The sequence below is a fragment of the Populus euphratica genome, unplaced genomic scaffold (genome assembly GCF_000495115.2).
Source record: "Populus euphratica unplaced genomic scaffold, PopEup_1.0 scaffold248.1, whole genome shotgun sequence".
NCBI classification, from domain to species: Eukaryota; Viridiplantae; Streptophyta; class Magnoliopsida; order Malpighiales; family Salicaceae; genus Populus; species Populus euphratica.
The window spans coordinates 18305-31869 of record NW_011500131.1 but is presented as its reverse complement, the minus strand read 5'-3'; the positions used below and the strand labels follow the sequence as shown (position 1 = coordinate 31869).

Sequence of the window (13565 nt, the reverse complement as noted above, 5' to 3'; positions counted from 1 at the left end):
TTGTTTTTTTTTTTTTTTATCTTTTAAGTTTATGAAAAAATAGATCTAAACTCGATTTAATTTTTGGTTTCGTGTTAATTTCAATTTTTGAAATGATTTTTTGATTTTTTTAGATCATTGATAGGTTTATAATAATTTCAAAGGTGTTTAGTAGATGTTTTATGTAAACAATGGATTGAAAAACTAGTTTTTATATTAAAAAAACTTAAGTCCTGATTTTCAAGTAATTATTGTGGCCAATAATTGAACTAATTAGATAATATATCATTTAATTTTTTTTTCAAAAATAATTAAACAGATGACATGTCGTACACCCTAATTCAAATAAAAAAACAAGGGCCAGCTGCATAGGTCAAGGCAAGCCCGCATGTGGGCTCAAACAATATAGGTCCAAACCTTTTTTTTCTCTTTTTTTTTAAATTAATGTTTTTTATATTGTTTTTTCCTCTAAATTATTATTTATATTTATATTTATATTTTTGGTTATGTATTTAAATTTTGAAGATTTTTTATGATTCATTTTTGTAATTTTTTGTGTAGATGAATTTTATTTTTTTAAATAAAAATATTTTCACATAATATTTTTAATATGTGTAACCTTATATAATTTTTTTTATTCAATCAATTTAATTTATTTTTATTTTTATTATTGGTTTTTTGTATAAAAATATTATTTAATAAAAAATTTCAAATACATTCAGGTAAATACTTTTTTTTACAAGATTAAATATTTAAATTTATATCTATCTTTAATTTTTTTATTTTTTTATTATTATTTGTTAAAACACATGGTTCTTAATTGGTTTAATTACGTGTAAGTATATATTTTTTAATTTTTACTTAAAATATTTTAAATATAAAAACGTGTTAATATATATATAATCTTAACGGTGGCGAAGAATTGGAAAGCAGAAAAGCAGTTCAAAAGTGGAAATAGGTAAAGCTCTCATTGAAGGACTAAAGCCTCAAAATCCCGTAGAAACAAGAAACAAAAGAAAACCAGGCAAGGCAAAACCCTTACTCTCTCTGGTTCCCATTTCATCATAGCCATGGATTTTGAATTCACACTTTCTGAGGTTAGATATATCTTCCTTTTTCTCTCTTTTCTATCATTGCCCTAAGTTGTGAACATGAGGCTCCAAATTCCTGCTTAAACCCTCTCTCTCTCACTCTCTGTGATTTTCAATAATGGGTTGCTCTCTGATATATTTTTGTGCTTATATTTTTCTCTTCGCTGTAAAGGATGTCTCAATTACTAACTGACTAGCCTACTGTATAATAATTATTTTACATTTTACAAAAGATGCTGGAAATGGAGAATATGTTCAAGGAATTAAGGGAGGATCCACTAGCTCCGCAGTTTTGTGAGAAGCTTGCAAGCAGCTTTAGGTAAAATCTATTTTAGGCTATTCTTGCTGTACCATTTATTCAATTTAGAGGAAGGAATTCATGCATTGTTGTATTTATGTACTTGCCTTCCTAGAATAAACGTTTATATGAAAGATTACTGTGTCATTTTCAGTTTAGCGCCAAGTCGTGCTGGAAAGCAAGCCATTACACCTCCGCAGGTTTTTCTTACTCTTCTTAATCTTCCAAGCATTTGTTTTTTATTTCTTGGTCTTCTCCTAAGTCCTACCATACTCATGCTGTGATCAGGTTAAAAGCTGGTTCCAGGATAGACTAAAGAAGTCACAACCTCGAGTTGCTTCTTCAAATATGGCTCTCAAATTATTCACTGATCTCTCTGATACAAGTGCTTCTTTCGGTGCAACTGAGAGTTCACAAAAGCTCAAAGGTTCTGCATTTAACTCGCATTGGTGGAACTATAATTAAGATTGTAGTGATGGTCTTCCATTTCAAAACTTTTAGATGTCTTTGATGGCGGGTCTTTACACCATCATCCAATCGCATGCTTTTTATTTTTTATTTTTTTTGCCTGTGAATATAGCTTTCTGGTTTGGGTATCTAAGAAGAAAATAGGCATAAGCATGCATCAATAATTTTGCATCTTTTTAGTTCTTACCTTAGGCCATAAGCCATTGAGGCATAGTAGTGTACTGTGCTGCATCATCATGGGTTGGGATTGGTTATTATTTAGTAGCAGGCTCTTATCCTCATCCTAATTGATGTTAGGTTACAATTCTTTTCAATGACAACAATCTAATCAAATTGCTTTTGTATCATTCGTGTGTGAGAATAGTTGAACATGTACTTGCATGGTGCCTAACCTCCTTAAGAGTGATTCACTGACAATATTATTTGTGTAGACTCATATTTAGCAGGCAAAGACTTGCTCTTTTTAGAGGTAACCTATCTTGTGATGTAATTTCTTATTGACCTCCTGATCATTCAGGTGTGTGGGTGGCTTTCCATTCTGCTATCTATCTTTTGGTCAGCACAATTCAGTAGTTGATATCTTCTTTCTGTTTTGAGGTTTTTATGTGCTTTGCTTTCAGCAATAACTTCTTTCCTGTCTGGAGTTTTCCGTTGTGTCAATTGTTTTCTCAATTTGACTGGAAGCATTCTGCTTTTGCTTTTAACTCTGACAATTATGGATGGTTATTCATGGGTAAAAAATGTTGCAACATGATTCAACCTCATAACATTTTATACAATATTCCATCATATTCATGTCCTGTTATCCAATGAATCTTTAGTTAGCATATTGCCACTATGCTTTGTCTATGTTTCATGGGTAAAAAAGTGTTGCAACATGATTCTACCTCATAACATTTTTTACAATATTCCATCATATTCATGTCCTGTTATCCAATGAATCTTTAGTTAGCATATTGCCACTATGCTTTGTCTATGTTTCATGGGTAAAAAAGTGTTGCAACATGATTCAACCTCATAAAATTTTATACGATATTCTATCATATTCATGTCCTGTTATTTAATGGATCTTTAGTTAGCATATTGCCACTATGCTTTGTCTATGTTTCATGGGTAAAAAAGTGTTGCAACATGATTCTACCTCATAACATTTTATACAATATTCGATCATATTCATGTCCTGTTATTTAATGGATCTTTAGTTAGCATATTGCCACTATGCTTTGTCTGTGTTGTTGATAGAATTGTTTCATGTATTTGTAAAATTTGGAAACCTTTCCTCTCTTTCTAAATAAAGTTATGGCATCTAGTAATCTTCACTGTCAATTGTTATACAGGCAATGCCTCTGATCTTTCAGAGTTGATTTTTGAAGCTTTGTCCTCAAAAGATAATGCTTGGTGAGGATGCACTTTCTATACAGAGATGCACAAGTGTATATTTAAATGCTGTATATGTACAAATAGTGAAAATGTACAGTAATTCATAAACACGTCATTTGGAAGCCTTTGGTGTCTCAATTAAAAAGATAGAAAGAAAAAGGAATCCTTATGTGCATTTCTCAAATTTTAATGCGTTGAAAGATTACATTTATGAAGAAAAACATAATTATATCATTTTTTGGTCTCTTTAATTTGTTTGAGAGCTCAATCTTTGTTTTCTAATGAGATATCAGATGCATGTGTACTTGTATTCATTCTTTATCATTTTCTTTTCAGAAAAAAGGGTAGGATTTTTCAAATGGAATACAATTTAGAATGTGGGTTAGAAATTGAGCAGGCTAGTCAAAATTTGAATGAAGCCAAAGTGCCAGTTTGGATATTGCTTGAATTGGGAGAAAAAGGAAAGGTGAATTTAAAGATTCCAAAAGAACTATACCTTGGGTTAAAATATGCATTTTTTTTATGTTACCAGCATGCTCCACCATCATAAAACAAGGAATAAAATTGTTTTCAATGATCTTTGTTTTCCCAGTTGCCATTCTTCAATTTTTGAAGATCTCTTGTAGCAACATGGAGAACATATCTGCATGAAATATTTCATTAGTGTTCTGAATTCAAAAACTGGACAAAGAAAATTCATCATTTTGGGAATATGGAGAGGATATGTGAATTGCATTGAAAGTCAGATTCAATCATACAACACAAATGCACCATTTTTCTTCTTTTTTCATAAACTTCTGCACAGTTATATCACATAGTGATATTCTGGTTTTTCACGTGTCTAAACATAAAATACACTAGAAAGTTACTTTTTTCTTCTTGCAATGCTGGTTTTATAATGATATATGCATACTATTCTTGTTAAGTGCTCGTTTGGTTGTGAATGTAAAAATTTTAAGCTTGTTATAATTATATATGAATGTAGCATGTGTGACAAATATGTCTTTGGCTTCCAGGTATGATGTTGCTTCTTTCCTCAACTATAGAGTTGTTTGTTCTGGTGAACTTGTAAGATTATTTTACACTTATTATATTTTCATTGTTGGTTATGTGAACACTCAACCTGCTGAAGGTTTTGAGTCTTGCTTTGCAATCCAGGAAGTGCGAGTAAGATTTGCTGGGTTTCGTAATACAGATGATGAGTGGGTGAATGTGAGAAGGGCAGTTCGGGAACGATCCATTCCTTTAGAATCTTCAGAATGTCAGAGGGTCAAAGTTGGTGATCTTGTGCTGTGCTTTCAGGTACCTTTTATTAACCTTTTTTAAGAAAAGCAAAAACAAATTCTCTGAAAAGCTATGGAATAGAACTTGTTGGCTGAACAAGTACATGATGTCTTCCCTTTGTTGACTTAAATGTTTAATATTATCTTACAGTTGACATTTTATTGGCGCAATTGGAGTCCAAACCTCCATTTTCATGCATGCACTATCAATTTATACATGCATGAATCCATATAGCTCAAATCCTCATTTCCTCCAGTGAATGATGGATCCAAGCTCTTCTGCAATTCACAGGTCTCCAGAAAGGTCAACAGAGACACACATTCATTCATGCATACAAGTACTTAAATTAGGAAATGTTGGGTGAGACTCAACTTTGATCTATTTTTCCAATTATTTCAGCTATGATCACCCACCATCATGCCACCTGTTAAGATTGTATTTGATTTGCACTTAGGCTAATGTGGTTTTATGAGTAATTACCTGAATCAATGGGAGGCACACCCATCATTGAAACAGAACTAGTTTTAATTTTTTAAAGTTTCTAGGAGTCATATCCATCTTAGCTTTTGGCTCATGCATGATTTTCAGGAAAGAGCAGAACGAGCAGTCTACTGTGATGCCCATATTGTAGAGATCAACAGGAAATTACATGATATAAACGGTTGTAGATGCACCTTTGTAGTTCGTTATGATCATGACAACTTCGAGGTAATAATGTGTGTATGCTTATCTGCTTGTGTCTTTGATGTTCTAGAATTCCGTGTCTTTATCCATCCTCATCTTTCTTCTTTCCTGGCCGTGGAGAAGCTATAAAACTGATGTCTGACTTTAGTGTCATGTGATACACCAGGAAGAAGTTCGGTTGGATAGGTTATGTGGCAGACCAACGCCATAGATTCTCAGGCAGTGGACAGAGGATGAGGGTGGAAATTGCATTTCTTTGTAATTTATCGTTTGCATCACGTAACAGTAAATACTGGCCTTCATAAACTAATTTCTCCTAACTTGAAATAAAACCATAATTAAACAAGTAGAACTTTTCATCTTATATTGATTTTTATCTTGAATTTGCACGTATCACACCGTCGGCAAAGTTATTAGTAACAGGTAGCTTGTCATCTCTCAAAACCAAATGAACGATATTAAGTATCTCTTTCATTTCAAGTGAATGCCCTTTAAATTTGAAACTCTTAAAACTCTTGTCTAATCTGACAATGCAGCTACCTGTCACTCGAGCCATCAACGAGTTTAATAATCAACTTGCACAGCGCTTTGTGGAATCGTACTTTCCCTGAAGCAACACTGCAATTGTATAGAACTCACGTCTAATGCATCGATCAAACATGGTTAGAAAACAAAAACCATCAACATGACAGATCAAAATTAAACAATCCACACCCATATAGAAACGTAAATTTTACAAATTGCCCTAATCAGGATGCCAATTATTAGAAACTGTACAAAGTAAAATAGAGGCACCGCCATCCTCATAGCTTTTGCTCGATGGCATACAATCGGCACAAGAGGAAGCCCACTTAGTTTCACAGGTTGACAGACACGACTTACGGAAGAACTAAAGCTTCTATATTTTTTATTAAAATTGATAACCTATATACTAATCAAAATTTCTCTAAGCCTAAATGAATGCTACTTGACAAAAAACATCATAGCTTAAATGGGATCGCGGGGGAGGCAGGCGAGACGCAGCTCATGATGTTGTCCGTCCATAACACATGGATGCAATATATAGATTTTTGGCCCATTTCTCCTGCAAGGTCCATCTCAAATTTTAGGTCCCGAGACATGAAAACCAGCATTGAAGAAAAACTAATGCTATGTAGAGAGACAAACCTTGACATGTGTGCTAGGAAAGGCTGAGGTTCGAAGGGTCTCCTGTGTTTCATCTGCAAGTTTCCTTTTCGGCACACTCAGAACAAAAGCTGCCTGGTCCCAAGTTGCTGCAGTTGCCGTGATACGATATCCAGAATCCCATCGTCGATGGATGCCTTCACTAGGATAAAGGAAATCAAGTTCAACCACCTGAAATTAATACATAGAATTAGTTCGCCATCCAATGCTAAAATATATTAAAGCACTATATGGAATACAATATATCTTAATAAAAATTAAAATCAAAGATGACCTGCTTAGCAAATCCTGCACCACGGGACATAACAACCCCCCATCTACTTCCTGAGGTAGCCATTGCAGTCACATAAAAGCCCTCCTTCCATTTTTTATTAATCCATTTATAAGGAAATGAATCACTAACTTTATATGACTGCTGCATATAACTAGTACCTGAACTCAAAAGGAATACAGCAAGTCAGACAAAATTAAAGTAGAGACAATTACAAAACCAAAAATTCAAACAGTTTAGACTGACCCTTAGACATTACGACTAATGAGCTTCCATTATTGGCTCCAGCTACGGCACTGATATAATAATTCTTTTCCCAGTGCTCCATTATCCACTCCTTCACACAACCAAAAAGAATACAATAATAATGCAATTGTTACTATACATGTTTAGAAGTTACGCCAAAGAGCTACTTGCTCTCCACAGAACAAGAATGAATTCAGAATAACAGTGATAGAAATGCTTCAGGTAGATAAAAAGATATAATTATGTACCTTGCGAAGAAAATATGGTGAGAGCTCATAGACTTGTGCAGAGTAATTCGTACCAGCATCCATAATAATGGCCCATAGATTTTGATATGAAGCTACACTGCTAACAAATAAGCCATCCTCGTTCCCTTTTTCAATGTGCTGACCAAGCCTTGCATCAGCCACATTATAGTGATACCTAAGAAAGCATATCAAGTTCTCAACCTCGCCTGATTTGAGTTAATTTGACCACTCTAATGTCCTAACAACACAATATAGAGATCATGCTGAATAAGCATGAGAACATGTAACTTTAAAATATTTGGAAGGAATAAAAGATTCACAGTGCAAAACAGACTCAAAACAGTGGCCGATTAAATCAATGAAAAAAGGTCATAGACTAATGACCTGAGGCACGTTTTGTACCTTTGTTTCATTGGTCTGCATGCATTGTACACACTAATCCATTGTGTTGCTGGCATGCCCATGCGAACCTTCTTCTTTGGTTGTTCATCATCTTCCTCCATAGTCAAACGACCTCTCTTGTGACCAACCTGATAAATAAGCTTCACAAGACCAAAAGTATAGATTAAATACATCTGAAATTCAAAAATTGAAGCACTGTTTCATTAAAAATAAAGTTAATAGCTCAAGTTAAGAGAAAACAACTAATAACTCCAACAAAAAAGGAACAACCCGTGAACCTTCTGGGCACCTTCTGTGTTAAGTGGTCTCATATCTGGATTTGTACCTACAATTCCATCAAAGAGGGAAATGCATTTTGCATAATTAGGTTCTTCATCAAACATTAAGTTCACCACATATTCAACGAACTGTTTGAAAGGCTGTGGACAGAAGCAACAAAGCGCCTCTGAGGTTATTGCCATCTTCTTCTTGCAAACAACAAACCCCTTGTTTTCTCCCTGAGAACACAATAATGTTAAAAGTACAAGCAAAAAAAGTGACCTTTCAATTATTTGTTTATGCACAAGTAAACCAGAAGTGACAAACATGTTCCTCAAACTAAAAATAAAGGACCTACCTGGTACCCTTGCCAAGGTAAACGACCACGGAGAAGAAAAATAAGTGTGTAAGCAAGAGATTCCAAATCATCCCTCCTGCTACCAGTTCTCCCTAAATGAGCATGCACACTAGCATAACGCACTGTTCCCCTGCCCAACAAAATTATCACAAAGCCAACAATCAAATTTTTTTAACTAAAACACATCTAAAGACAGTAAAAATTATTTCAATTAATTTCTTAATATAAAAAATAATCAAAAGTCAAACCTGAAAACATCTGGCTTTTGGTCATACTCAACATGCAAACCAGTTGAACTATCTTGCCATCTAGTAGCTGAATGGCCAGAACAATTCAGAAAATTGTGGTTCAATGGAGACAGTCAGAATACCCAAAAATCAACAGTTTAAAGTTAATTTAAGAGATGAAAATGACATTTTTCTAATTACCCAATCCAAGATCAACAAGAAATAATTTTTTCTCATCAGGAGTTCCCGGAGTGCCAAGCAGAAAATTCTCAGGCTTTACATCTCCATGGACATAACTGCAAGAGTTTGTGTAATGTAGTTTGAGAATCACATATTTTTCATTTAAATATGACATTAAAAATTCACAGATTAATCACACATAACATAAATAGCCAACTAACAGTTCCACAAATAGAAGTGTATATCATTCAATCCACATGCCAGACCAAACCAATCCAATTCATCTTATCAAGACCAAAATTAGAGAGCAGTATAACATATGCAAAGAACTTTTACCCTCTAAGGTGCATCTTTTCCAATATGGATATAGCTTCAACGGCAATACATGCAACCATTTCAGTGGACATTCTGCCAATAAGACCAGGACTTAATTTAGCAAACTGATGCACAAAAGATAAACTAATAGACAACAAAACAATTAAGCAATTGAACTCACAAGTTTGAGTTAATATTGTTATTCCAAACATCCCACAGGCTTGGACCCAACATATCCATAACCTACAAGTACAAAGGTTTGCTGTTAAAAACAATTCCAAAACAAGATGAAAATACAGCTATAGGAATCCACCAATCTCGAGCCACAAACAAAAGCAAAGATAGCATACCATGACATAATAATCACCTTGCTGACCCTTATAGTGTACTAGTGGTACACCATGACTGCCACCAAGAGTACTGTGCAAGGGACAAAAAGTCATAGATTCAAAATTATTGCTCCAAAAAAGAAAAGCAAAGGGATTTGAATATGTATTATTAATTTGCAACAGTCATAAGAAAGCATGATGGATATAATCTAATACTCACTCATAAACGTGCCATTCATGCGGTGGTCCATAATTACATCCTTTACTACTTCTATGCTCAAATTTTAGTGCCACCTAAAATCCAAAGTTCATAGGTGATAGTATAAAACATTGAGATCAAAGATCATCAAAGATCAGATCACACTCAATCATCACACGTGTATAAAAACACAACAGCTATACCTCTACAGCTCCTGCACCAGCTTTATCATTTGTATTTACAGCAGACACACGTCGACCAACATACACTTGACCAAAGCCACCCTTTCCCAATTTTCTTTCTACTTTGTACACAGGAGAATCCTCAACCTGAACCTGCAGCACCATAGCCAAGAAATTACATTCATCCAAAAGAGATTCAGAAAAAAAAAGTAAAGGGGAGAGCGGATAAAAATACTGCCATAGTTCAGCAGCTGCTGCCTGCACAAAATGGTCATATCATTTCTTTCTCTATATGTCCAAACACATTACCTTTTCAAGCTCTACAAAAGTATTTTCAAGGAAGACTCCCAATTTAGATAATTGATCAATGCCATCATGAACAGACAACACTGTAAATTCTTCATATTGCCTCCTAGATTACTGCATTAGTTTTAGTGATCCGATCATTACTCCAGCAGATTCATTTTTTTTTTTAGAAAAAAAAGAGGCTGCAAATGGAGTAGACAAAGTAGCAATGAGGTGCTTCCAAGCAAACTAGAGAACTTTTGACTTTTAGCGAATAAACAAGGAGAAAAATAATGAGGTGATTTAGAAACAAGTCTAATATTTTCTATGAAAAAAATAGGCATGATGTATAAGCAATGTGTTAAAAAGAACTAAAAATTCATCTTTTTTAATGATAATCAAGCTGAGTGCATTAGCAATGACAAAAAAGAGTCAAGGTGGGGCCTAGAGACTTGCTATGGAGACTGGAAAAACACAAGAATTATTTTTTGGTCAACACAGACAATAATCTGTCAACAATAACAGCTGAAAATTATGCTTGCCATCAATGTCAGAAAAAGAAAACATTCTTCCAATTCTAAAGCCCTAGTAGACATAGTGAAATGCAGAATCAAACTAGGAATCAGTTCTACAAGAGGAAGAAACATGATGAACATTCACAAAGAATTGCATTCACTAAAGACAAACATGGGTCTTTAAATAATCCCACAAAAACAGGGTCTTTACTCCTTTCTGACAGATGAAAAGAGTTACGCACCAAAGTTGTTATATTAGCTCTCTAACGCATGCAAACTCATGACTATAGAATAGCAATTTTGACTACATAATAACAGTTAATTAGTCACAGAAAGATCAAGGTATTCAGATTAGGAGGAACTTTTAATGACAGTACATGAATAACTGAATAAACTTTCACTAAAAACTCTGCCAACAATTTGTTTCCTAATAACCCTTGATTTTCTTTGCTAGTTGATTGATTGATTTTCTTTAATAGTTAATTGGCATTTCATTGTTTAAATGTGATTATATTCTTGTCCATCTGTTGGCAACCGTAACTTTTATTTAGATTAGACAGAAATATTTGGAAACTATAATTTTATGTGCATGTAGTATCTAGCCAAGAAATATAGAAACATCTGAATCTTACATCTAATTAAACAAGCTAGTCAATATGACTAGTGGTACATTCAATTGTTGCTTTCTATCTCACAAATGGGACCAACATATTACAACATATTTCCCTAAGTTTCTTTCATTCATCTCAAAGAGAGATTACTTGGTGCTCCCGGCACAATGCTCCTTGCTAAAAAATGGAATCCACGGAGTTATCATGATAGGTCCCATTTTTAGGTGAGGGACATGCACTACACCAGGAGTACTTAATAATTTTCTCCATCTCAAACCTTTGAAAATTATACTAAATATTCCAGTTTTGAATCCTATACTTTCTTATAATCTGCCATCCAACAGTGCAATGACTAGCCCCATCAATTCAACAGAGAATTCCATTTATGAAAATTAGTACTGTATATGGACATGGATTTAAGAGTTTAGGCATTGTCCCCCCAGTAAAAGGGCTACAGGATGCAGTGTGCCTACTCTTGCTAAGCAGTTTTCACTTTCTTCTGCACCCCACTGATCTATTTTCATAATCCTTCTTTTTTCATTTCATTAAAATAAATAAATAAATAAAACACAATTACCAAATATCAATTCCACAACATTGAAAAACAGCAGTACGTGAGACAAGATAAAGCCCTTTTTCAAAATGAAGAAGAAAATTATTGTTGGGAAAAACATCTTTCCAACACTTTTATAGTTCAATAAATCTTTAACAAAACTAAAAAATTCTGCAACCCTCGTAAAAAAAACATCTCACAAACTACAAAAGTCTTGGCACAGCTGATTTCAAGATTTGGCAAATAAAATTACGAATTTTAGGATCGAACAAGTAGCATTTCAGATAAAAAAAAAAAAAAAGGGTTTCTATAGCGATCTCAGTCTCATACGCAATCGACAGAATCTTTTAAAATTTTATCTGCATTAACTATTACTATCTGGTTGTTCAATCAGAAGTAGAGAATAATATAATAACCAAAGAAAATATACTAGATCACAACTTCAAGAATCGAAATTCTTAAGGAAAAAAAATACCTTTTTAATTACAAAGACAATAGCGATCGCCATCAAGCAACTTTCAAATTAGCAAATTTAGCATAAAATTAAAATTCAGGGGAAAAAAAAGAACCTCAAGCAACTTTCAAATTAGCAAATTTAGCTTAAAATTAGAATTCAGGGGAAAAAAAAGAACCTGGTCGGGTATAGGGGCAGCGGTTCCCTCATCGTCACCGCCACCAGCAAGCGGCTTATCATTACTTTTTCCACCACTATCTAACACGTCCATCGGCTTCTTTTCTCCCAACACTCCCTTCTTCTCTCTAGCAACCTCTAAATCCCTGTTCTCCTCCTCTTCTTTCACCGCCCCTGAAACGGCACCACCCACTCCTACCCTCTCATTGCGAGTTTTGTGTTCCTTATCGTTAGTTTTAGGCGTTGCCAATCCCGCCTCCGCTGCTGCCCTCCTTCTCCTTGTCCTCTTCGCAATCGGTTCTACCACTTCGACTGGATTCTTCTTCTGCTCCTGCTGTTTCTTTTCTGGCTCCAGTGTTACGGCTGCTGCTCCTCCTCCTCGGCCTCTGCGCACTCGACTACGCAGCACAGGCATTTTTCATTCTTTGATTCCAATTCTCATCCACAATTTCCAAAAAAAAATAAAAATAAGAATCACAATCAAGAACCGAAACGATGTCGTGAGTGAGTTGCTAGAATTGATCGAAATATTGAGAATCGCGTGATCGAATCGAGTCGATTGAAGGAAAGAGGAATTAGGGATTCCTTTAATCAATTAGGGATCCGTAGCTGTTGACAGTGAACAGAAAGAGAGAATTTTTATTATTTTAACTGGAATATCAAAAAGGTGATTTAATTACGTGGCAGATTTTTAGACGTTGATTTGGATAGAATTGAGAGCTGGGTTTTTTTTCAGGAAAAACCATTGCTTTACTTCTTTATGTAAAAGAAATTATTTGGTTGGTTAAATAATTTTTATATTTAACTTTATATATAATTATATTTTAAATTTTGATAATTTATTTTTTATTTATAAAATTTAATTTTATTCATTTATTTTATTTTGTATATAAAAATCAATTTTATAACCATTTCAATCAATATATATATTTTTAAAATTATTTTTTATAAAAAAATAATTGCAAAAACTACTACAATATCAAATATAAACTAAATAACATATAAAAAATATTATTCTCTGGTAGCTATAAATACTTAGATTACTAAAAGTAATTCATGGTGTTTAGCAATTATAATTTTTTGCTTTTTGCTTTTTTTTGTTTTGGATATTATTTTTTTTATTTTTAATTTAAATCTTATTTTGGATGTGATTGGAAGTTAGAGTTAATAATTTATTTTTTATATAGTTATAACAATATAAAAAATATATATCCTAGTATCGGGTTGGTAATTGATTATGTTAATATTGTTCAAATTCTTAATTTTTTCCTAAAGATTAAGAATAAGTTGGAGGTACATTAAAATTTTTATTACTACTATATATGTAGCCTTACAAGAAAGAGGATGCCTTAAAGATTTTAATAATATTAAAAAAATATATGAATT

At 33.5% G+C, this 13565-nt stretch overlaps 2 protein-coding genes across 2 annotated transcripts; one reads left to right on the top strand and one right to left on the bottom strand.

Moving 5' to 3' along the window:
- Positions 1-912: 912 nt before the first annotated feature.
- On the top strand, positions 913-5548 carry SHH1 (SAWADEE HOMEODOMAIN protein). Its single transcript, XM_011005399.1, has 9 exons — positions 913-1076; positions 1304-1389; positions 1523-1568; positions 1657-1795; positions 3174-3234; positions 4233-4284; positions 4375-4518; positions 5089-5208; positions 5351-5548. Exons 1-9 carry the CDS (start codon positions 1050-1052, stop codon positions 5393-5395), a joined length of 720 nt encoding a protein of 239 aa, XP_011003701.1. The 5' UTR covers positions 913-1049; the 3' UTR covers positions 5396-5548.
- Positions 5549-5896: 348 nt separating this feature from the next.
- LOC105110375 (uncharacterized) lies at positions 5897-12831 on the bottom strand. Its single transcript, XM_011005398.1, has 16 exons — positions 12181-12831; positions 9606-9737; positions 9424-9497; positions 9225-9294; positions 9056-9117; positions 8896-8967; positions 8581-8675; positions 8401-8467; positions 8153-8282; positions 7815-8033; positions 7537-7676; positions 7135-7309; positions 6887-6977; positions 6644-6801; positions 6352-6540; positions 5897-6268 (listed from the first exon to the last, which is right to left on the bottom strand). Exons 1-16 carry the CDS (start codon positions 12592-12594, stop codon positions 6209-6211), a joined length of 2148 nt encoding a protein of 715 aa, XP_011003700.1. The 5' UTR covers positions 12595-12831; the 3' UTR covers positions 5897-6208.
- Between the last annotated feature and the right edge of the window lie 734 nt (positions 12832-13565).